Here is a 21,539-nt window from a genome sequence, read left to right on the forward strand (position 1 = left end):
TGAGACACACACACACACACACACACACACACACACACACACACACACACAGGCACAACAGATATTCGATACTCAAAAAAAGGCTTTCTATTTATATTGATTGATCCATGATCAGCCAGTATCAGCTGATGATATTGGTCTTGCTGCTATGGCTCCAGTTACAATGTGCAGCAGTCACACACACACACACACACACACACGCTGTGCACAGTGACCTCGTGGATATCCATGCTGACATGTATGTACGGACTCCTGCTGCATGGCTGCACGCTCGCTTGGACAAACGCGCTCATTTCAAACTGACTCTTGTGCTAATGATGTTTTTGTCGTGCGCTCTCTGTGACCGTCGCAGGCGTCTCAACAACAACGACCTCTCCGTGCTGGAGGCCACCGGGGCGTTCAAGGGCCTGTCGCAGCTCAAGAAAATGTAGGTCGCTCTGAAAACTTCAGGCCTTTCCTCAAAAATAAACTTGCATGAAAAGAAAACTTACAATATTTCAAGGTTGACTTCCCCCCACATGACACACACTGTGTTTGTCCTCCTTCCTTCCCTCCAGCAACTTGAGCAACAACAAGATCTCGGATATCGAGGACGGAGCGTTTGAAGGCGCCTCCTCGGCGGTGGAGCTTCACCTGACGGCCAATCACCTGGAGTCCGTCAGAGGGAGCATGTTCAAAGGCATGGAGGGACTGCGCATGCTGTGAGCTCGCCTTCTTCTCGTCCTCGCATTTTTTTTGCGGTTTCAGAGGCAGAGAAAATAACGTCGACACGAGGGTTTAGTTATTAATTCATATACAGTTGAATGAAATGTCGTTCCTCTGTGGGACAGAAAGTAATAAAACAAGTAACATGAATTTCAGATGTAAAACACTTACAAAGAAATCCTGCCAACAAAGTGTAGCACTAAAAGTGAATCCTGAGAACCTGGAAACTTAAAGATCAACAAATTAAAAGCGCAATGTGTCGTTTTCTGCCACTAGAGGTCGCTCTCAATCAAAGCAATCAGATGAAGTTTGGAGATGTTCTGAAGTAGCAGGGAGTCATTGCTGTTACCTCTCCGACACAAACACACCAGGGGATTAAATCGGGTGGAAACACAGAATAAAGCAGGTTCATGTTAAAAACCAGTGTTTCAGCTTGTTTCTGTGAGAACTTCCAGATCCAGACGTTTGATGAGTAAAATCCTTCAAAAGATCTAGAAAGTGTATCATCATAAAAATGTGGCTTAAAACTGGATTAGAATTCAATTCTGACGCTTCTGGCAAACGACCACAACACTGGCACTGACGCCACTGACAGGAGACGTTACTGTGATTAAAATCACTCTATGTATTTCTGTAGGCTTGAAGGTTCATGTGAACATTTGGGTTAATGTCAGTACACAACTCAAGAAATTATATAACATAGGTCTTATTGTTTTTAGACTTTTTAATGTGAAAAAGTTCCTTATTATACCTTTAACTTTGAGCTTTCAATCCCTCAGTAACAGTAATAATCACAGTGTGAGCATGAGAATCGTAAGAAGTTATTTTCTCAAAGAAAATATCGACTAATTTAAAATTACAATTAATTATCAGTGCAACTTTTAGGAATTGTTGATTTTCAGGCAAGACGATCAGATGAATATATGTTTGGTGTTTTGATTTCTGCTTGTAATATGTGTGTGTGTGTGTGTGTGTGTGTGTGTGTGTGTGTGTGTGTGTGTGTGTGTGTGTGTGTGTGTGTGTAGGATGCTGAGGAACAACCGGATCAGCTGCATCCATAACGGCAGCTTCACAGGTCTGACCAACGTCAGGCTGCTCTCCCTGTACGACAACCAGCTGAGCACCATCCTGCCCGGAGCCTTCGACACCCTGCCCAACCTGTCCACACTGTCAGTCACACTCGCACAGATACAGACACACACACACACACACACACACACACACACACACGCGGTTTCTGTTGTTTCTTTGTCGTCTTCCTCATCTCGTACTCTTCACCTTTCGATCCACCAGGAACCTCCTGGCAAACCCGTTCAACTGCGACTGCCGTCTGTCTTGGTTTGGGGCTTGGCTTCGCAGCAGACGGATTGTGACGGGAAACCCTCGCTGCCAGGGCCCCGCCTTCCTCCGAGAGATCCCGCTGCAGGACGTCGCTGTGCCCGACTTCCGCTGCGAGGATGGTACAGTGCGCACACACTCAAATATAAACACGAGGACACCAGGTGGAGTTGTGAAGTATTTACTTTTCAGCTGTGAAACTTCTTCTTCCTGTGTGTGTGTGTGTGTGTGTGTGTGTGTGTGTGTGTGTGTGATCAGGCTCTGTGCTGGATGACAGCAGCTGTGCCCCCGGGCCTCAGTGTCCGAACCAGTGCACCTGTATGGACACGGTGGTGCGCTGCAGCAACAAACACCTGCAGGCTCTGCCCAGGGGGCTGCCCCGCAACGTCACCGAGCTGTGAGTCCCAAAACACAACCAAAGCAACATTTGCTGTTGGTGTGTGTGAGCAACATAAGCTCAGATGAAATCAGGAAATGAAACCATGCACAGGATGTATTATACAGACAATACAGCAGTAAAACAAGTGACAATTATGTTATATTATGTCATATTTTATTCTATATTTATATTTGAAATCAATCTATTAATGCTCTGGTTGCTTTGCTGCAGTAGAGACGTGATTATGTTTGAATAGGTGATGTATTATTCAGAGTTTCTTTGATGGACGATTTAGAAGTGAAGAGTTTCGTCTGTCCGTCATCCTCTCAGGTATCTGGATGGAAACCAGTTCACCAGTGTTCCCAAAGAGTTGGCCACCTTCAAATACCTGCAGCTTGTGTAAGAAAACTTGTCTTCTTGAAATCTCTATGCACACCAGCGCTCTGCTGCCTCTGCTAACACACGTGCTAAATCTTGTGTGTGTGTCTCTTAACTACACTGGGCTTTAGAGGAAGCAAAGTAGACAGTAGTCAGTCTTAGGACTTCAATCAATCCGTCTGAACATGTGAATCATGTGCAGATGATCAGACTCAGAGCGAAAGGAAAGGGCCGAGGAAACCAGAAGAAGAGTCACCAGGGAAGATGCCATCACCATCCATTACAGCGACATATGAAATATAACGACTTTGTTTCACTGTTTCACAATCAGTCACCGACATTTTTGTACCTTAAAATTCCAGGACTATAAATAAACAGAGCTGCAGTTTAATATGCAGTATATCTGGAAGGCAGCACATTAACCTCCCACTTAATGTTTTATTTTATTTCTTTCTATTATATTTTTAATGTTTAATGAGGTATTGATCATGATGGAAGGATACAGGAAGTGACTAACCCTCCCTGTGCAGACAAATATCCTTCTTCGCTGTATTTCTGAACAAATCCAGCAGGGGGAGCTGTGGACTGTGTATTTAGATCTGTGGAGCATCATACTGTACATCCACGTAATAACACACACACACACACACACACACACACGCACAAATAGAAAGACAAACTTCATCATGTGAGCCGCTGAACTCACTGATGAGCAGCATATAAGATGTTCTAATGGGAAAATGTGTGTGTGTGTTATGGAGATAGCAGCATGTTTGTGTATCTAATGGGACTCTGCAGCATATATATGTATTTTGTGTGTGTGTGTGTGTGTGTGTGTGTGTGTGTGTGTGGATTTTGATCAGCACTGACTTTTGCCTCTGCAGAGATCTGAGCAACAATAAAATCAGCTCCCTGTCCGACGACTCCTTCTCCAACATGAGCCAGCTCACCACGCTGTGAGTGCAGTCTCTGTTTCTACATTATTATATTCACACACTGGGACGTCAGAGCGAAGCTGAACTCGGGCTCCACAGTGTGTTAGTAATGGACGTTTAGTTCAATTCAGAGCGATTGATTTCTAGACAATAGAAAATGATATGACCCTGCAAACAAGAGAAACAATTAAACAGGGGTCAGAAAGGTCAGCAGTGCGGCTAGTGTTAGCTAACGCTAGTGAACTTAATGTAGATATTTCTGTGTGTCTGACATCAGTGACAGTGTGTACTTTATATTTCTTAGCTGTCCTTCATGATGATGTGAATCATGTGACGTTAAACTGCTGGAGGTTTCAGGTCAGGGTGTATCTGTAATTACGCGTCGTTATGTTGTGGTTTTCTCGTTTCAGCATCCTCAGTTACAACTCACTCCGCTGTATCCCTCCTCTGGCACTAGGCGGCCTGCGCTCTCTGAGACTGCTGTGAGCTCCCACGCACACACACACACACACACACACACACACACACACACACACACACACACACACACACACACACCATACTTGTCACTGTCCTTCCCCTTGCTTTATTACAAGTCATCATCTGTTATTTAGACTTTAAATGTTCCTCTGTTGTTGAGCTGAATGAGACCTGCTGCCTGTCAGAGTCATTGAGCTCTCTCTGAGTTTGCAGTTTGACCATTTTTGACCCCACGGCTGTGTTCGTCTTTCAGCTCTCTCCATGGCAACGACATCTCCGAGCTGCAGCAGGGCATCTTCAGCGACGTGGCCTCGCTGTCTCACCTGTAAGCTCTCAAATATAAATGTAGTTCAACATCACATACACGCAAGTACGTAACGACGGCACCAGCTGAGTGTAACAGACAGCAGGGTCTGTCCTCTCTGACAGAATGAGGTCTGTGTGTGTGTGTGTGTGTGTGTGTGTGTGTGTGTGTGTGTGTGTGTGTGTGTGTGTGTGTGTGTGTGTGTGTGTGTGATACATGTTCATTCTCCTGCCTTTATGGCTCCAGTCAGATAGAGTCCAGTTCACAGAGAATGAATGGTTTAAAGTGGCTGCCTGGTGGATTGAATTAGCTGGAAAGATCCATCGTTTCCCATGGCGTTATTGATCTGTGTGTGTGTGTGTGTGTGTGTGTGTGTCTGCATATACAGTATAATCATCTTCAGTCGAGCATGACCCATGTGAGTCAATGTGTGGATCTACAGTAAGTGTGGAGGGAGGAGAGAGAGGGAGATGGATGGTGGAGGGGAGGCTGAGGATGAAGAGGAATAAGGAAGGGGAGGAGAAGGAGAGATGATGGCAGACAGGAGGAGGGGAAAGGATGTGAACATAGAGGGAGGAAGGATTTTTATTTTTGTCCTGTGAAACATGACATCATCTCTGAAATAACATCCTGCCGACTCTCAGGCTGTCAAGAAAAACGAATCGCTTTCGCTGTCAGTTTTCACCCACCACAAGAACAATGTGAAAGAAAACGTGACCTTTTTTTTGTCCAGTGAAGCTACGTATCACCTGCTCAGGTACATAGTTTTTGATGATTGACTCCATACGTTCCTATAGGTATCAACACAACAACAGAAAAAAATAAACACTCCTTCACAACTTAAAGCAGCTATTTCAAAGTTTTGCTATAGCCACATAGCTAACGTTAGCATTAACAGCTGTTTACTTATCAGTTTAGAAGAAACGTTTCGAGTTCAGCACCAAACTTCATTCCTTTCACTCACAAACAGCTGTGTCCAGAGGTGGAAAGCAACCCTCTTGTTTTGGTTCTATTTCTTTCACTTCTTTTCCTCCACTGAAGTCAGCATGCTAACTAGCTAGCACCTGCCTGGTTGGACTGTCTTGTCACTTTCCGATACCGAGTCAGTGTAGTGTCCATTCTGCTGAAGTAGCTGCTCAAACGGCTTTTTATAAGTCCAATGATGGTTGGAGATCTCGGTAAGTAAATAGCTGTTAATGCTAACATTAGCAATAGCAAAATTTACTTATAGCTCCTTTAAGGAATATTCTAGGTTTGTTTTCTTCACCCTAAGACCTGGTAGTCCCGGTTTTTATTCCTGTTGTTTGTGATACTATTTGATCAGACGCGATTGGAAATGATTGATCAAACCTTAAAGCTTTAATTGTCCTTTAAACTGTGCTTGTGTCAAATTCCTGGAAGATTGTCGTGACGATTAGATCAAATAAAGACAATAACGACTCTTGTTTGCCAAGCGACAGACTGGATGTGGAGTTTCATGGATGTACGACTGGAACATTCTCTCATATGACTCCGAGACATCCTGACCTTGTTCTGTGTGTGTGTGTGTGTGTGTGTGTGTGTGTGTGTGTGTGTTGTGTGTGTGTGAGTGAGTGAGTGAGTGAGAGAGAGAGAGAGCATTATGTGATGAGGGATATTTGATCCCACATTTGTCTCTGATAATCTTATCAAGTGAATCAATTGACCCGGTTTAAATGAATATCATTAGTGTGTGTGTGTGTGTGTGTGTGTGTGTGTGTGTGTGTGTGTGTGTGTGTGTGTGTGTGTGTGTGTGTGGTCTGAGAGCTCCACCCTGTGGCTTTGAAAATTGTTGCATGTTAATGAAGGTCAATAAACCGTCCTTCCTTCCCGTTTCCCTCTCCTCTCGACTTCCTCTATCTCAGCTGTTTTCCACTTCCATCTTTCTCTCTCTTCTCTTTGCCGTCTCTCCCTGAATACTTTCATTCCTTCCTCACTTCCTGCCGCTCTTTCTTGTTCAAAATTTCTTCACAAATTGGTCAAATGAAGTGTCCATGTAGTCACAGTCAGAGGGGAAGATAAATCACTCTACAGCCCAGTTCATTTGCTCTCTGATATGATCAGTGAAGGAAACCCAAATCTTAATGAGTTCTAATCTCCTCTGAGGAAAGATAGGAAACCTTATCATTGAGCTACTTCTTAAAACACGAGGAGAGGTTGATTTACATTCATTCAACCTCCTTTCCTCTTTAATTTACTTCTTCCCTTCCTCCTACCTTTTCAATTTATTCACTTCTTTCCTCCCATCCTTCCTTCAAAACCTCCTTCAAATCACCACAAATCCTCTCCGTCTGTCAGCGAGCTGACTCTTTATCTTTTCATCCCTTCAGAGCGATCGGAGCCAACCCTCTGTACTGTGACTGCCGCCTGCTCTGGCTGTCAGACTGGGTGAAGAGCGGCTACAAGGAGCCCGGTATCGCCCGCTGTGCCGGCCCCCGTGGCATGGAGGGCAAGCTGCTGCTCACCACGCCCGCCGACAAGTTTCAGTGTCTGGGTAAGTCAGCAGGAAGCCTCCCTGACAAAACTTTGCATGAAACAGCAGCGCCAGTTTCATGTCTTGTGTTTAATCTGTATTTCTGCTCTTTGTTCCAGAATGAAAATATTTTTACTTTGGTTCGTAAAAGTTCTTTCTAAATCAAAGTGATGTGATATTGATTTTACAAATGCTTTGATTACTTTTGTCCTTGATTTAGAATATATCTTTGATTGATTACTCCTGACGTTGCCTTAGATCGGTGGTTGGTGCTCTGCTGGACATTCTCAGGTGAAAAAAGGGGACCAGGCCTTTGTAGTTGAAGGAATATCTGTAGTAGCTTTTCATTTTTTAAAGACCCTCCTCCGATGAAAATCAAGCCTTTACTCTTTCTAATGTTTGTTATGTAATACAAGACATATCATGAGTGAAACACTCAGTCAACACCATGACTGAGTGTTTCCTCCTTGGAGCTGCAGCGAACCAATGACATCACAAACCTAAGTAACCAATCCTGTCGACTTGTGGGGACGGAGCTAAAATCTTGTCAGTACAGAGAAAGAGAGAGTTAGTATTAGCACAGCCACGAACACTGTGTCAGCCACTGCAAGCTACAAGCTAACAAACAACATAAACAAATAAAAGATGCTAACTGCGCCAACGGTTCTGATCCGTCTGCTAGTCTCATGTTCTGGTTCTGACTGAGGCTCAAACATGTGGCTGAGTCTCTCTGATGTTTCCTCCTCTGACTGCCTTGACACTCTCTGTTCTCTCACCTGGAGCCAGCAGGTGGTGGTGGGCGGGGCACAAGACCTGATCTCTTAATGAGGAAGTAGCAGTAGATGAGCTTCCAGCCCCATGTGGGAAAACCAAGTCAAACTAAATATGAATCATATCAAAGAATCTTTACATAGTTTAAATCATGTCTGGAGAGGAACTTTAAATCACATCTTTAACACATTATTCTATAAAAAGCCTTTGTGCAGACTTGAATCTAGTCTTTTGTTTTTAGTTTTAATCTCCTGTGTTTGATGATCTCTTTGTTTGTATCTCTTTGCATTTCTTTTGCTTTCTTGTTTTCTTTTCTTTCTTCTTCAGTTAGAGAAGTGCTTTACGAACAAGGTTTACGATTATATTATTATAAGATGTCACTCATGCTTTAATCTACATTTAGCTCATTGAGTGACTTCTTAAACAACGAGCTGCACCGGAGCTGATTTAGCTGTGAGATAACACGGAGAGTGATCTTTTTATTCAGTGTTTTACTTCTGTGCTCAGGGATTTGCTTTTAGTCTGTTTTTTTTTTAACTGTCGCTTAAAAAGCTAAATGAATCATCCGCGAATTGAAGTTGTGAAATAATAAAAGACAAAAAAAAAAGAAAGTTCAAGGTGTAAAAACAACTAGGATCTCAAGTATGAGACACCAATGAAAAGCACAGGTTCAAGGATTCGATGCCACTCTCTTTATGGTGTGAATATACTGTGAACTTTCCATTAGTGACTTTTTTTTTTTTATTCATCAGGCCCTGGGTGTATCGTCGCAGGTGCTAATTGTCGTATTTTTAAACATCCAAATACTGTAGCACTGTAAAATTCGTCGTGAAATCTCCCTGCAATTAAACTTTCCCCGACATCTCACGTGAAGCCTTCTGCAGACAGGATGGAGCGTCTTCTCCTCATCACAGAGCCTCCACATGTTTTCTGTGTTAGCGGAAGAAGTTAAAACTATCGTGGAGTGATTTTATTTCCCATTTATTATTGGTTTTGACACACAGTTGGGAATGTCGCCTCTTCTTGCTAATTTACAGTAAAACAAGTGCAAAGAAGCAGCGATCGAATTTGTCGGATGTCATGCTGGTGCACGTTCATGTGAACATCCGGTTGCTGACTTGTCATGGAAGCTAATGTTCCTGGGGGTTCGAATAACAACAACACAGTGACAATATAAATTTTCATTATTTCATTTTCATCCCAAGTTTCTTCCTCCTTGCACCTTGAATTTCTGTGTATAATTTTTTGTCATTTTTTCAGAATTTAAAATGATCTTATAATTGGTTTTCCTTCTTAAATTACATTTGTGTTATGCCCCCCACCCTCCTCTACATCTGTGTTTACTGCCTGCTGTCAGTCTCCTTGTCACATGACTGACATCTTGAGATCCCTCCACAGCCTCTCTGTGAAGTGACGGACCTGCTGTCAGTCAGATTCAGGTCCCACTCAACCAGGTGCTGCCTTCAAGGCCAAACACAAGTCATGTGTCAAAAACAAAAAGTGTTTGTTTTTTTGCCACAGTGGAGCAATTAAGACACAGATGAGCTTCAAATGATGTGCTGCAAATAGTATTTTTAGAATCCAATTTTCAACCAGATTTTTGTTTGATTTATCCAATCCAATTTTTACTCATTTTAATTGTCATAACAAATACAGATAAATCCACACATTTAAAAATTTATAACGTCAATAAAATGTTCAGGTTTGTTCCTTTTTCAGGCTCCAGATCGTGCCACAATTTTCTGTGTCCGTCACTTCATGTCTTCTTAATGACTTGAAAGATGTTAAAGTCCCTAACTGGCGTCTTTGTGTGTGTGTGTGTGTGTGTGTGTGTGTGTGTGTGTGTGTGTGTGTGTGTGTGTGTGTTTTATCAGGTCCTGTAGAAGCATCTGTTCAGGCCAAATGTAGTCCATGTATGTCCTCCCCCTGCCAGAACCAGGGCGTCTGCCAAGTCCACCACACACAACCGTTCACCTGCACCTGCAAAGCTGGATTCACGGTATGCAACTGTGTGTGCGTGTGTGTGTGTGTTGTGTGTGTGTGTGTGTGTGTGTGTTATGCGTGCTGCAGAGAGGCTCGCGTGATCTAGTTAGCACGTTTGTCTGTTTTTGTCGGCACCTTTGAGTCATCCAATCAAAAGACACACACCAATCCATTTACACACACCCACAGCTGAATGTTTAAAACCGCTGATCCAATATTTCATGTGTGTTTGCGTGTTGTCAGTGATTATTTTGAGCCCACATCTGTCTCTCATAATCCCTTCAAATTACTCAGATGACCAGATCTAATGTGCGCCCGTCAAAAATATGCTCTGTATTCAGTGTGTGTGTGTGTGTGTGTGTGTGTGTGATACTTCAGGGTAAACACTGTGAGACTCCAGTTGACGCTTGTGTAAGTAATCCCTGCACCAACGGAGGAAGCTGCCTGAGCGACGAGCAGACCAGAGGATTCAGGTAACAAGTCCTAAAGCTGATGTAGATGATGATGGACACAATAAGAGAGACGCCCAGTGTCTGTACAAAATCTGATCAAACTTAATCAACAAAAGTAAAGAAATTTAAGACAGTCAGGTGGTTGTTGCTTATTTAGCTACCTTATATTTCTCCTTCCTGTTTTAGTCTTGGCTGATTTTAGCCATGCTAGCAGGCTGACTGAAATACTTCGACAACCCCACGACATTCATGGTCATGGAGATCCTCAGACTACTCTTAAGATTTCTGTTTATGACAGGATATGGTAAAAATAATGTCTGAAGTCCTGTTACCTTCGGCGATACTTTGAGATTAAAGGAGCTATTTGTGAGTTTTGCTGTTGCTACATAGCTAACGTTAGCACTAACAGCTGTTTCCTTACCAGTCTTGAAGATATGTTGTGAGTAGCAGCAGCAGAGAAAACTTACAAATAGCCCCTCTAATGTTTACATGTTCACATGTTGGCAGGTTATACGTACATGTTACATGTTACATGTTACATGTTACACTTTGCAAATTTACGCAGGTTAACATACTCTCATTAGTATATTGGCAAGCTAAATGTTTAATGCTAACTGTCATCATATTGGAAATGATGTTAACATGCTAGCTGACATGCTAACCTACTCTTACTGTTATTATGGTGGGCATGTTGTTAGCATGCAAAAATGTAACATACAGTTATAAAATACATGTAATATAGGAATGCTGTAGCATATACAGTACATATAAAATGATTTTACGCAGGTGTAGCCTTTTGTGAGTTTAGCGAGTTGAAGGCTAACAGCTAGTTTTTCATTGTTCATGTTCCTGTGAATATTTGTTTATGTCTGTTCCTCATTTAGCTGTGCGTGCGCCTTCGGTTTCCACGGCACTTTCTGCGAGGTGAATGTGGATGACTGTCAGGACCACGGATGTGAGAACGGCGCCACCTGCGTGGACGGAGTTGGCAACTACACCTGCTTGTGTCCTCCAAAGTACACAGGTGCGACAGCTGATCCGTTCTAGGCGTAACTAGAGGAGAACTTACCTCTCGTGGTTAAAGTACGTGCAAACTGTTTCACATAATCCCTCTTTGTCTCCTCTCCTTCCCAGGTCTGTTTTGTGAGGAAGAGGAAGGTGTGTGTTCTCCAGGTAGAAACCCCTGTCAGCATCAGTCTACCTGCATCAGCTCTCCTACCGGCCCCAGGTGACAACACACACACACCTCTCACTTCATCACTACCAGTCTCAGCAAAGTTTCAGATCTCAGATGAGATTAACGAATTGACAAACATAAACAAATACAAAGGTAAATTTTGCTGAGATCTGCGTTGCCTCCCCAAAATCCTACAACATGTGTGTGTGTGTGTGTGTGTGTGTGTGTGTGTTCCAGGTGTGTGTGTATCCCAGGCTGGGTGGGGCCAGAATGCAGTATAGATTATAACGAGTGTGTTGATCATCGCTGTCAGAACGGAGCTCAGTGTGTCGACCATCTGGATGGCTACAGCTGCGACTGTCCACAGGGATACAGGTACTGGGAGTACTGGGAGAACTGGGAGAACTGGGAACACTAGGAACGTAGGAGACACTGATATTTTACCTTGGAAACTGGGGATGTATCTTGTACCTTGATTCAAAACCACATTTTAACATGGGGTAACATGTTTTTATTATTATTATAAACTGGCCTTAATGCTGCAGATGTGAGGCACTTTCTGATCTCCTCTCTCTGATGTCTTGTTTTTCGCCATCAGTGGAGAGTTCTGTGATGCGGCCCTCGCTCCCCCGTCACCCTGCCAGCTGGCCGAGTGTCAGAACGGCGCCCCCTGCGTGGAGAAGACAGGGGCAGCGGTGTGTCAGTGTCTGCCAGGCTTCGAGGGTCAGAGCTGCGAGAAGCTGGTCGGCGTCAATTTCGTCAACAGAGATTCTTATGTTCAGCTTCAAGACGTCAAGAACTGGCCTCAAGCCAACATCACACTGCAGGTGAGGAAGCCTGGAGCCAGGGACACGATCTGTGTGTGACCGGCACTGAAGAGTGATGAAGATGAAATATTAGTAGATACACACACAGACTCTGATCGGTGTGTTTTTATGTGTGTGTGTGTGTGTGTGTGTGTGTTTTCAGGTGTCGACAGCAGAGGACAACGGTATCTTGCTCTATAACGGAGACGACGAGCCAATCGCTGTGGAGCTCCACCAGGGTCATGTCAGGGTTACCTACGACCCTGGCAACCAGCCTGCCACTGCTATCTACAGGTAGATACACACACACACACACACACACACACACACACACACTCTCTCACATGTCCAGTCCACTATGAAAAGTGGTCAAAATATGTGCACTGTAAAATGTATTTCAAATTAATGCTAAATGGAAGTCTATAATATGCATTCAGCTGGCATTGTAGTAGCTAAATGTAATTAAATCTAACACGGTCTAACACAACAGACCTACAGTGAGTCCTACCTGTGTGAAGGTTAAATTGTTCAGTTTTTATTGAAACTCTTTCAGTGAGCAGATGGACTGCATTTATACAGCGCTTTTTGTAGTCTATCGACCACTCAAAGCGCCTCACAATGTCTCTTTCACCCATTCACACACACATTCACACAGTGATGGCGCAGCATCAGGAGTAGTTGGAGGTTCAGTGGCTTGCTCAAGGCCACGTTGACATGCTCTCTGGTATATATATATATATATATATATATATATATATATATATATACACACACACAAACAGAGTCGTATAGAGGCAAGTAGTGAACACACACTGGATGAGAAGTTTCAGTTCCTTAATAAAAGCCCCACTGGTTTAAAATAAATTGTTAGCGCTGAGCTACAGTGGATTTGTCTGTGTGAGGGTCATGACGGCTGCATGCTGTATCTGACCATGTTTCACATTATATTTAAAAGCTCCATATTTTCTTCTTCTTCTGTGTTTTATTTTAAGTTTTGATCCATGAGAAGATATATTTGTGCAGAGAGGAGGCTCTGAGCCTCTCTTCTGATTGGCTCACTGTTCTCTGAGTGATCCAATAAAAATATAGCAGATTTCAGGTAAAAACACTCAGAGAAACCAAATCCTGCAAGGTTTGGATGGTGGGTCCAGGTGGGCGGGGCTTGGTGACTGCTTTGTTGTGACATCACAAAGTTCCAGAAGTCCTGACGGCTGGTTTTAAGGCTCAGTTTCTGAATACAGGCTGTGTGCATTTCTCTGTGGACTGAGGCTTTGATACTTTCACAGTATTAATATAGAAGCTAGACCTGATCTATAATCACACTACACATGGACACAGACCTTTACACTGGATGGGACCTTTAACAATGAGACTCCAGCCAGTAGCCGCAGATTGATTAGTGAGTTGTCCTCTTCAGCTTTTGAAAGTTGAGTGCTGATTGAGCGGAGTGATCCACTGGACTCCCAGCAGCCTCTCAGCTGACTGTAGCCCAGCAACGTGGCTCAGAGCGTGTTTGTGCATGATCCAAGCTGTTGCTCAGAGAGGATCCTGCAGCATTTGGGAATGTGGACAGACGACGTCGGCCATGTGGTTTAATCACAGACGCAGCCAGAGGACACTTTAAGCTGAGTGTCCACTTGATCGGGTGTCGAGTGCTTAAATGTTTGGATGGTTCACTGTTAAGGAGGAGGCTCAGCCAGCTGGCAGCCACTCTCACACACACACACACACACACACACACACACACACAACACACACACACACACACACACTCTCTCACATGTCCAGTCCACTATGAAAAGTGGTCAAAATATGTGCACTGTAAAATGTATTTCAAATTAATGCTAAATGGAAGTCTATAATATGCATTCAGCTGGCATTGTAGTAGCTAAATGTAATTAAATCTAACACGGTCTAACACAACAGACCTACAGTGAGTCCTACCTGTGTGAAGGTTAAATTGTTCAGTTTTTATTGAAACTCTTTCAGTGAGCAGATGGACTGCATTTATACAGCGCTTTTTGTAGTCTATCGACCACTCAAAGCGCCTCACAATGTCTCTTTCACCCATTCACACACACATTCACACAGTGATGGCGCAGCATCAGGAGCAGTTGGAGGTTCAGTGGCTCGCTCAAGGCCACGTTGACATGCTCTCTGGTATATATATATATATATATATATATATATATATATATATATATATACACACACACAAACAGAGTCGTATAGAGGCAAGTAGTGAACACACACTGGATGAGAAGTTTCAGTTCCTTAATAAAAGCCCCACTGGTTTAAAATAAATTGTTAGCGCTGAGCTACACTGGATTTGTCTGTGTGAGGGTCATGACGGCTGCATGCTGTATCTGACCATGTTTCACATTATATTTAAAAGCTCCATATTTTCTTCTTCTTCTGTGTTTTATTTTAAGTTTTGATCCATGAGAAGATATATTTGTGCAGAGAGGAGGCTCTGAGCCTCTCTTCTGATTGGCTCACTGTTCTCTGAGTGATCCAATAAAAATATAGCAGATTTCAGGTAAAAACACTCAGAGAAACCAAATCCTGCAAGGTTTGGATGGTGGGTCCAGGTGGGCGGGGCTTGGTGACTGCTTTGTTGTGACATCACAAAGTTCCAGAAGTCCTGACGGCTGGTTTTAAGGCTCAGTTTCTGAATACAGGCTGTGTGCATTTCTCTGTGGACTGAGGCTTTGATACTTTCACAGTATTAATATAGAAGCTAGACCTGATCTATAATCACACTACACATGGACACAGACCTTTACACTGGATGGGACCTTTAACAATGAGACTCCAGCCAGTAGCCGCAGATTGATTAGTGAGTTGTCCTCTTCAGCTTTTGAAAGTTGAGTGCTGATTGAGCGGAGTGATCCACTGGACTCCCAGCAGCCTCTCAGCTGACTGTAGCCCAGCAACGTGGCTCAGAGCGTGTTTGTGCATGATCCAAGCTGTTGCTCAGAGAGGATCCTGCAGCATTTGGGAATGTGGACAGACGACGTCGGCCATGTGGTTTAATCACAGACGCAGCCAGAGGACACTTTAAGCTGAGTGTCCACTTGATCGGGTGTCGAGTGCTTAAATGTTTGGATGGTTCACTGTTAAGGAGGAGGCTCAGCCAGCTGGCAGCCACTCTCACACACACACACACACACACACACACACACACACACACACACACATACACACACACACACACACACACTGAAGCTATATGTGTGATAAACAGCTGCAAAGAAGAGCAGATTGGGATTGCGAGGTAGCAAAAAAGACTGAAGAACGAGTGACGATCATTAGAAATGTAAAGAGAGTGATTGGTGTGTGTGATTGGTAGAAGAGAGGTGGATGGGAGCACTTAAGGAAAATTGAATATTGCAACAGTCGTCAACAGAAGGAAGTTGGTGGGAATGTTTATCACACTGTTTTACCAAACTAACAAGGCCATTGACATAGTTTCAACTTGTGCTTAAAAACTGAGGATTAACTCCCGATTCTGGAGCAGGTTCATTGTTTCGGCCCCAAACCTCAAGCTAGCGTAGCTACCTGCTCAGCACCAAAGGACAGAAAGCGTGGGAAACGCAGCACATACGAGCTTTATGACATACATATGTTTCTCAGGAGTTGGAGGGAACCACACCAGAGCTGAGAGGGAGGTAAATATTTGACATTAACCATGAGGATACAAACACATTTCCAAATGTAACTGGCTGAGAGAACACAGGAAACGTGGGACAAGACAGAAGGGCAAACAAATTTCTAAGATATACACGGAGCTGTGCGTTTGTCACTTTGTGTTTAGAGTTACTCTGCCCTCTAGTGGTCAAATCTTGTTTCATGCACTTAGTAATGTTTGTTTAAATCTAGAACCAAGTCCAATTTAATATAAGTTTTGGTACCGATACCTTATTCGTAGTAATATAGCAAGTTTTTTCATTTAAGAAAAGAAGCCGAGGTTCTTAAATATTCATTCATTCACCGCCACCTTTCATTCTTCGGCATTTTACCTGCTACAGATGCATTTTGGTCGATACCCAAAAAGCCGAGGAGGTGGAGCAGGTCGTCCACTGATGACAGGGTTAGAGATTCGATTCCCAGCTCCTCCTGTCAAAATGTCCCTGGTCCAGACACTGAACCCCAAATTGCTCCTGATAGTGTGACCAGCGCCTTGACGTTGGTGTGTGTGTGTGTGTGTGTGAATGGGAGAATGACGGGCAAATTGTAAAGTGCAATGGATAAAAGGGCGACACAAATGAAGCCATTTACCATCTACCATTTTACTTTAAAGTGGTGTTATTGCCCTTCACATCTTTTTTCTTCTCTTTGAGTTTACAAGGTGTCATGGGTGCGTTTTAGTGCCAAGTGCAATCCTGAAAATAAAAGAAAACCTTGCTCAGGCGTCGGGGTGTTTCACACAGCGTTGTTTTGTGTTAATGGGAGCGGTGATGGTAAAAGTAAAAATCACTACAAGGTGTTAAGAGGTTAGACTGAATATAAATTTTAATTCCAGACAAAAATCTTCTTCTTCATTCGGAAACTGAATCTAAAATGTGCGTGTTACTGCCTCAGCACGGAGACGGTGAACGACGGGCGTTTCCACACAGTAGAGCTGGTGACCTTTAACCGGATGGTGAACCTGTCTGTGGACGGAGGAGAGCCGATGACTCTGGACAGTCAGGGGCGGAGCCAGCTGGCGGCAGGGGAGGCCCCTCTGTACGTGGGAGGTAAGAGCAGAAGTGGAGAGTAAAATACACCTGGAGCGGTTCTATTCATCGACGCAGAAATGTCTCACGTGGTCGATCGTCTGTCTGTCCAGGTATGCCGGAGGAGGTGATGCCCGCCTCTCTGGGTCTCTCCTCTCAGACCCTCAACATGTCCAGTTTCCACGGCTGCATCAGGAATCTGTACATCAACCACGAGCTGCAGGACTTCACCCGCAGCCACATGAAGCCCGGGGTGGTGCCGGGCTGTCAGGCCTGCCGCAAACTCTACTGCCTCCACGGCATCTGCCAACCCAACGCCGCACAGGTAGGAGACACACGGCCGGCATCCGCTCACCGAGCACTTTATTAGGAACACCTTACCGTAGGCAGCTCCTCCCGTTTGCTCTCAAACAGCCTCAGTTCTCTGTGACACGGAGCATTATCCTGCTGGAAGTCGCCATTATTGGATGGTGAACTGTGGCCATGAAGGGAGGAACATGGTCAGCAACAACGAGACATTCAGACCATGATTCATTGGTGTTGAAGGGGCTTAAGAAAGCTGTTGAAGCGAAGCTCCCTCAAGGAGACGTACAATTTTCTGTTAACTATTTCAGACACTTCTTACACACACTTTTCATTCTGAGGGAAGTGAGTTTTTGTTTAGATTGTCCCTGAATGTCACCTCAATGTCAAAATTGTATTTATTCCCTGTTTATCTTTGCTCGAATGTTTGGATCGAAGAGATTGGTTTAAAACGTATCAGGAGCAACACTTCAATGTTTTTTTTATTTCTTATAGCAAGTCATAGCATTTCATTTTTTTGAGGAGTTCTCCATTCTCCTGATATGTTTTGCCAAAGGAGAAAAGCTTTGAGGGACAGAATAAAGGAGGAAGAAGAGGAGAAGGTTACTGATCTTTTCTATAAATATATATTTATTTTGCTCACTGTCATGTGTTGTGATTTTTCTTCTCCCTGATAATGGGTAGAGTGAAGCAGTAAGCATGTCTTTTCTCTCAGGGCCCCCAGTGTCACTGTCAGACGGGCTGGACGGGCCAACACTGTGACCAGCCAATAGCGGGAGGCCTCTCTGGAATGGATGTCGTCACCACGGCAACCGGTGTCTCTCCATGTGAAGGCAGCAAGTGAGTGGTGTTGTGGCATTTGAAGACATTTCAGATGTTGTACAAATCGTGCACTTTAGTTTGAAATCCGTCCTCTTCACAAATGTCATTCCTCATTAACAGTAAAAGGGTTAATGCCACATTTATAAATCGTTTTGTTTTTTTTTTTGTCCAGGTGTGTGAACGGCGTGTGCGTGGTGCTGGATGCGCAAACGTACCGCTGCGACTGCGAGGCGGGATACCGCGGCGCGCTGTGTAACCTGCAGGGGGAGCCGGCGGGGTCCTGTCAGGGTCTGCAGTGTCTGCACGGCCAGTGTCAGGAGACGGAGGAAGGAGAGCGCTGCGTCTGCGAGCAGGGATACACCGGAGAGAGCTGTGATATAGGTGAGGACGGACGCCGGATCATGACCATGTCATAGAAATAGAGACACATCATGGAGGAAGTTGTAGACATTGTCAAACTCGATGAGAGTTGATGTCGTCTGACAGTCAGCAGTTATGTGTATTTAAGATAACAACAATAAAACAAAAGTGTTTATTTCATTATGATATTATAATTTTTAGCACTACTTGAATCCGCAGCTTACTTTGCTGTAAAAGTACAAAATCAATTTTCCCAATGTGAAGATATTTTACTTTTCGTCTGCTGCACAGATGACACGGTACAATTTGTCAAAACAGTGGCAAATTGCAGCTTTGGTGATAAACTGAAAAACTGTCAAAATGTTTTTTTCATCAAAATCGAAAAGGCCAGTTCATCCAAATCACAAAAACAAAGAAAAAACAAAACCTAGTTTCAAAAATAAAATCCACAGACCTCAGTATCTTGTAAATGTGAAAAACAACACATTTTTTCCATCATACTTTCTGTTGACCAAATTAACACTGATGCCCTTTAACTGATGAGGCCTGGACGAATTAAAGCTCCATATTTTCTTCTTCTTCTGTGTTTTATTTGAAGTGTTGATCCATGAGAAGATATATTTGTGGTTTTAAGAACCAAAAACCATCTCAGTGTAATTTTACATCTGAGCTCTGAGCCTCTCTTCTGATTGGATGACTGTTTTCTGAGTGATCCAATAAAAATATAGCAGATTTCAGGTAAAACACTCAGAGAAACCAAATCCTGCAAGGTTTGGATGGTGGGTCCAGGTGGGCGGGGCTTGGTGACTGCTTTGTTGTGACATCACAAAGTTCCAGAAGTCCTGACGGCTGGTTTTAAGGCTCAGTTTCTGAATACAGGCTGTGTGCATTTCTCTGTGGACTGAGGCTTTGATACTTTCACAGTATTAATATAGAAGCTAGACCTGATCTATAATCACACTACACATGGACGCAGACCTTTACACTGGAGGGGACCTTTAACCTTCCCTGTGTGTCTCCGCCCACAGAGTCCCCGTGCAGAGGAGATCCAGTGAGAGATTACCACCGGCTGCAGCGCGGCACCGTCCTCTGCCAGACGTCCAAACCTTTCTCCTGGGTGGAGTGTCGGGGCCGGTGCCAGGAAGGAACCGAGCCCGGCATCACCGCCACTGCCGCCGCCCCCTGCTGCTCTCCCCTGAGGGTCCGACGCCGGCGGCTCACCTTCGAATGCGACGACGGGACCTCGTTTACGCAGGACGTGGAGAAGCCTGTGGAATGTGGCTGCAAGGAGTGTGTGTAGTACTGTGGGTGTGAGGGTGCGCACATACACACATGCAGACCCACACGCATCCAAACACAACACACACACCAAGCTAAAGAGGTACACACACTGTAGGGATTCTATCACTGATGAACAGACATTTTTCTGGTGTTTGTTTTGTGTGTTTTTGCGCACAGACGCAGTTTTGTAACATAAGACAGTTCTTCCCTCCTGAGACATGAAATCAACGAGTCAACCTCATCGTCATCTTCCTCTTCTTCACCTGCCGCAGGGCAGCCTGCCGCACTAACTACCTAACTCCAGCTCATTATTAATACTCGTGTGTTGAAAAGCCTCCGTATGCCTTCTCGTATGTGTTTCTGATGTGTGGCTGCTCCCCGTTCCCTCGCGGCCAGCGGCGACTCGTCGTAGGAAACAAAGGTACTAATCTGAGTCACTTATGAATTAAAAGGCTTCACAGTCAGACTTGACATTAAGAATCACTCGTATGTAAAGATCTCACCTGTCAGACTTCATGTGCAGGTGTTTTCTGAACAGTCTCCTGCAGACACGGCTGCTGTCTCTCTAATAGGCTTCTCATGTTTGTGCCGCACCGATGAGGGTGTAAGCACCAGTAGTTCAGGTGTCAGGTATGCACATTTAAACAAGTCTGAGGCGGAGCATGTGTTGTGGACACAGAGTAACGTGCTGATTGGAGGTTTTTCTAACGAACAGCTGTGACAGTCTGACGTCCAAACATTGTGCTTACAACAAAAAGCATTATTTTTTTCTCCTCAAAGCATCTGGGAGCTTTAGATAATATCAGTGACAACCCAAGCTACAGAAATATGAACACAGGCTGTAACTAGGAGCACAATTTTCTTTTTTTTTAAATCTCTGATCACAACATCAGGATCGTTTATGATCACAGCAGAAATCTTCAAATCGTAAAATAAACCAAGGTCAATGAGTTTAGGGCAGAATTTAAATTAAAACATACATGATTTGAACCTCGGACGTCACCAGAACCGATTGAAAGGACTCAGTAGCGTCATTTTTGTTAAATCGGTACATTTTGTATTTTGTTTGGTTGGCAAATTAAATAAAGGTTTCTGTCCTTTCTGCACCACGTGGGCAGGAAGAATCAGATTTATCATAAATAACCTGTTAAGTTAAAAAGCCCGTCAGTGGCGGTTACAAGAATGATTAACTGTAGACGAGCTTGTCTTCCGCTTGAGTCCATTAACGTCGGCGACATTAAAATAGTCAGATGTATTGATACTAACGATCAGCACCACCTACTGTTGGAGGAGCTTCGCCAATGCTTCATTTGGTTCTCATAAATAGAAACGGACGTTGGAAGGGAGCAGTCGTCTTGTTCCGCTTCCTCTGACACGACGCGAACACAGCCGAAAGGTCAAAGGTGACGGAGTTCACGGGGGACAGCAGAGGGGTCGAGGCACGTTCCCATCGCCGCTCAGCAGACGCCCTTCCTCCCAGTTTAGACTGGTGGTGGGTGGGTGGGGGGATGGGGGGCGGGAGTGTGTGTGTGTTTGTGTTTGTTCTTGTTCTTCTATCTTTGTGAGGACTGTTTTTAATAAACCTTGAGAGGTGGGGGGGGGGGTCATTTTGGGGTCATTTTGTCCAGTCCAGACTTGGTGTAGGGAGTCAGGTTCAGGTTCGGACTGAGGATTAAGACTAAATACGTTTTCAGTTTGTAGCGCAGAGTGTCAAGGATTTTAAAGCATCAAATGTCTGGACGTATTTCACAGATACTTCCTGGTTTAAATCGTATCACATCATTTCATCATGTTTCCAGTTTTACACCGTTTCATTTAGGGAAAGTTCCAGAACAGCGGCTTCTGTTTACAGGACT

General features: G+C 44.1%; 1 protein-coding gene across 1 annotated transcript in view; it reads left to right on the top strand.

The window, feature by feature from the left end:
• Nucleotides 1-21,151, top strand: part of LOC130165502 (slit homolog 1 protein-like) — a 63,263-nt gene extending 42,112 nt beyond the window's left edge. The window contains exons 17-38 of the mRNA XM_056370830.1: nucleotides 353-427; nucleotides 558-701; nucleotides 1,731-1,874; nucleotides 1,999-2,165; nucleotides 2,302-2,440; nucleotides 2,753-2,821; nucleotides 3,685-3,756; nucleotides 4,146-4,217; nucleotides 4,469-4,540; nucleotides 6,868-7,031; nucleotides 9,656-9,780; nucleotides 10,143-10,237; nucleotides 11,101-11,240; nucleotides 11,351-11,444; nucleotides 11,631-11,768; nucleotides 11,992-12,220; nucleotides 12,363-12,493; nucleotides 16,784-16,938; nucleotides 17,031-17,242; nucleotides 17,936-18,060; nucleotides 18,215-18,423; nucleotides 19,431-21,151. Coding sequence (XP_056226805.1) covers nucleotides 353-427; nucleotides 558-701; nucleotides 1,731-1,874; nucleotides 1,999-2,165; nucleotides 2,302-2,440; nucleotides 2,753-2,821; nucleotides 3,685-3,756; nucleotides 4,146-4,217; nucleotides 4,469-4,540; nucleotides 6,868-7,031; nucleotides 9,656-9,780; nucleotides 10,143-10,237; nucleotides 11,101-11,240; nucleotides 11,351-11,444; nucleotides 11,631-11,768; nucleotides 11,992-12,220; nucleotides 12,363-12,493; nucleotides 16,784-16,938; nucleotides 17,031-17,242; nucleotides 17,936-18,060; nucleotides 18,215-18,423; nucleotides 19,431-19,702 — 3,043 coding nt within the window. The 3' untranslated portion in view covers nucleotides 19,703-21,151. The remainder of the gene's footprint in view (nucleotides 1-352; nucleotides 428-557; nucleotides 702-1,730; nucleotides 1,875-1,998; nucleotides 2,166-2,301; nucleotides 2,441-2,752; nucleotides 2,822-3,684; nucleotides 3,757-4,145; nucleotides 4,218-4,468; nucleotides 4,541-6,867; nucleotides 7,032-9,655; nucleotides 9,781-10,142; nucleotides 10,238-11,100; nucleotides 11,241-11,350; nucleotides 11,445-11,630; nucleotides 11,769-11,991; nucleotides 12,221-12,362; nucleotides 12,494-16,783; nucleotides 16,939-17,030; nucleotides 17,243-17,935; nucleotides 18,061-18,214; nucleotides 18,424-19,430) is intronic.
• Nucleotides 21,152-21,539: the final 388 nt, after the last annotated feature.

Source organism: Seriola aureovittata, chromosome 3 (genome assembly GCF_021018895.1).
Source record: "Seriola aureovittata isolate HTS-2021-v1 ecotype China chromosome 3, ASM2101889v1, whole genome shotgun sequence".
Taxonomy (NCBI): Eukaryota; Metazoa; Chordata; class Actinopteri; order Carangiformes; family Carangidae; genus Seriola; species Seriola aureovittata.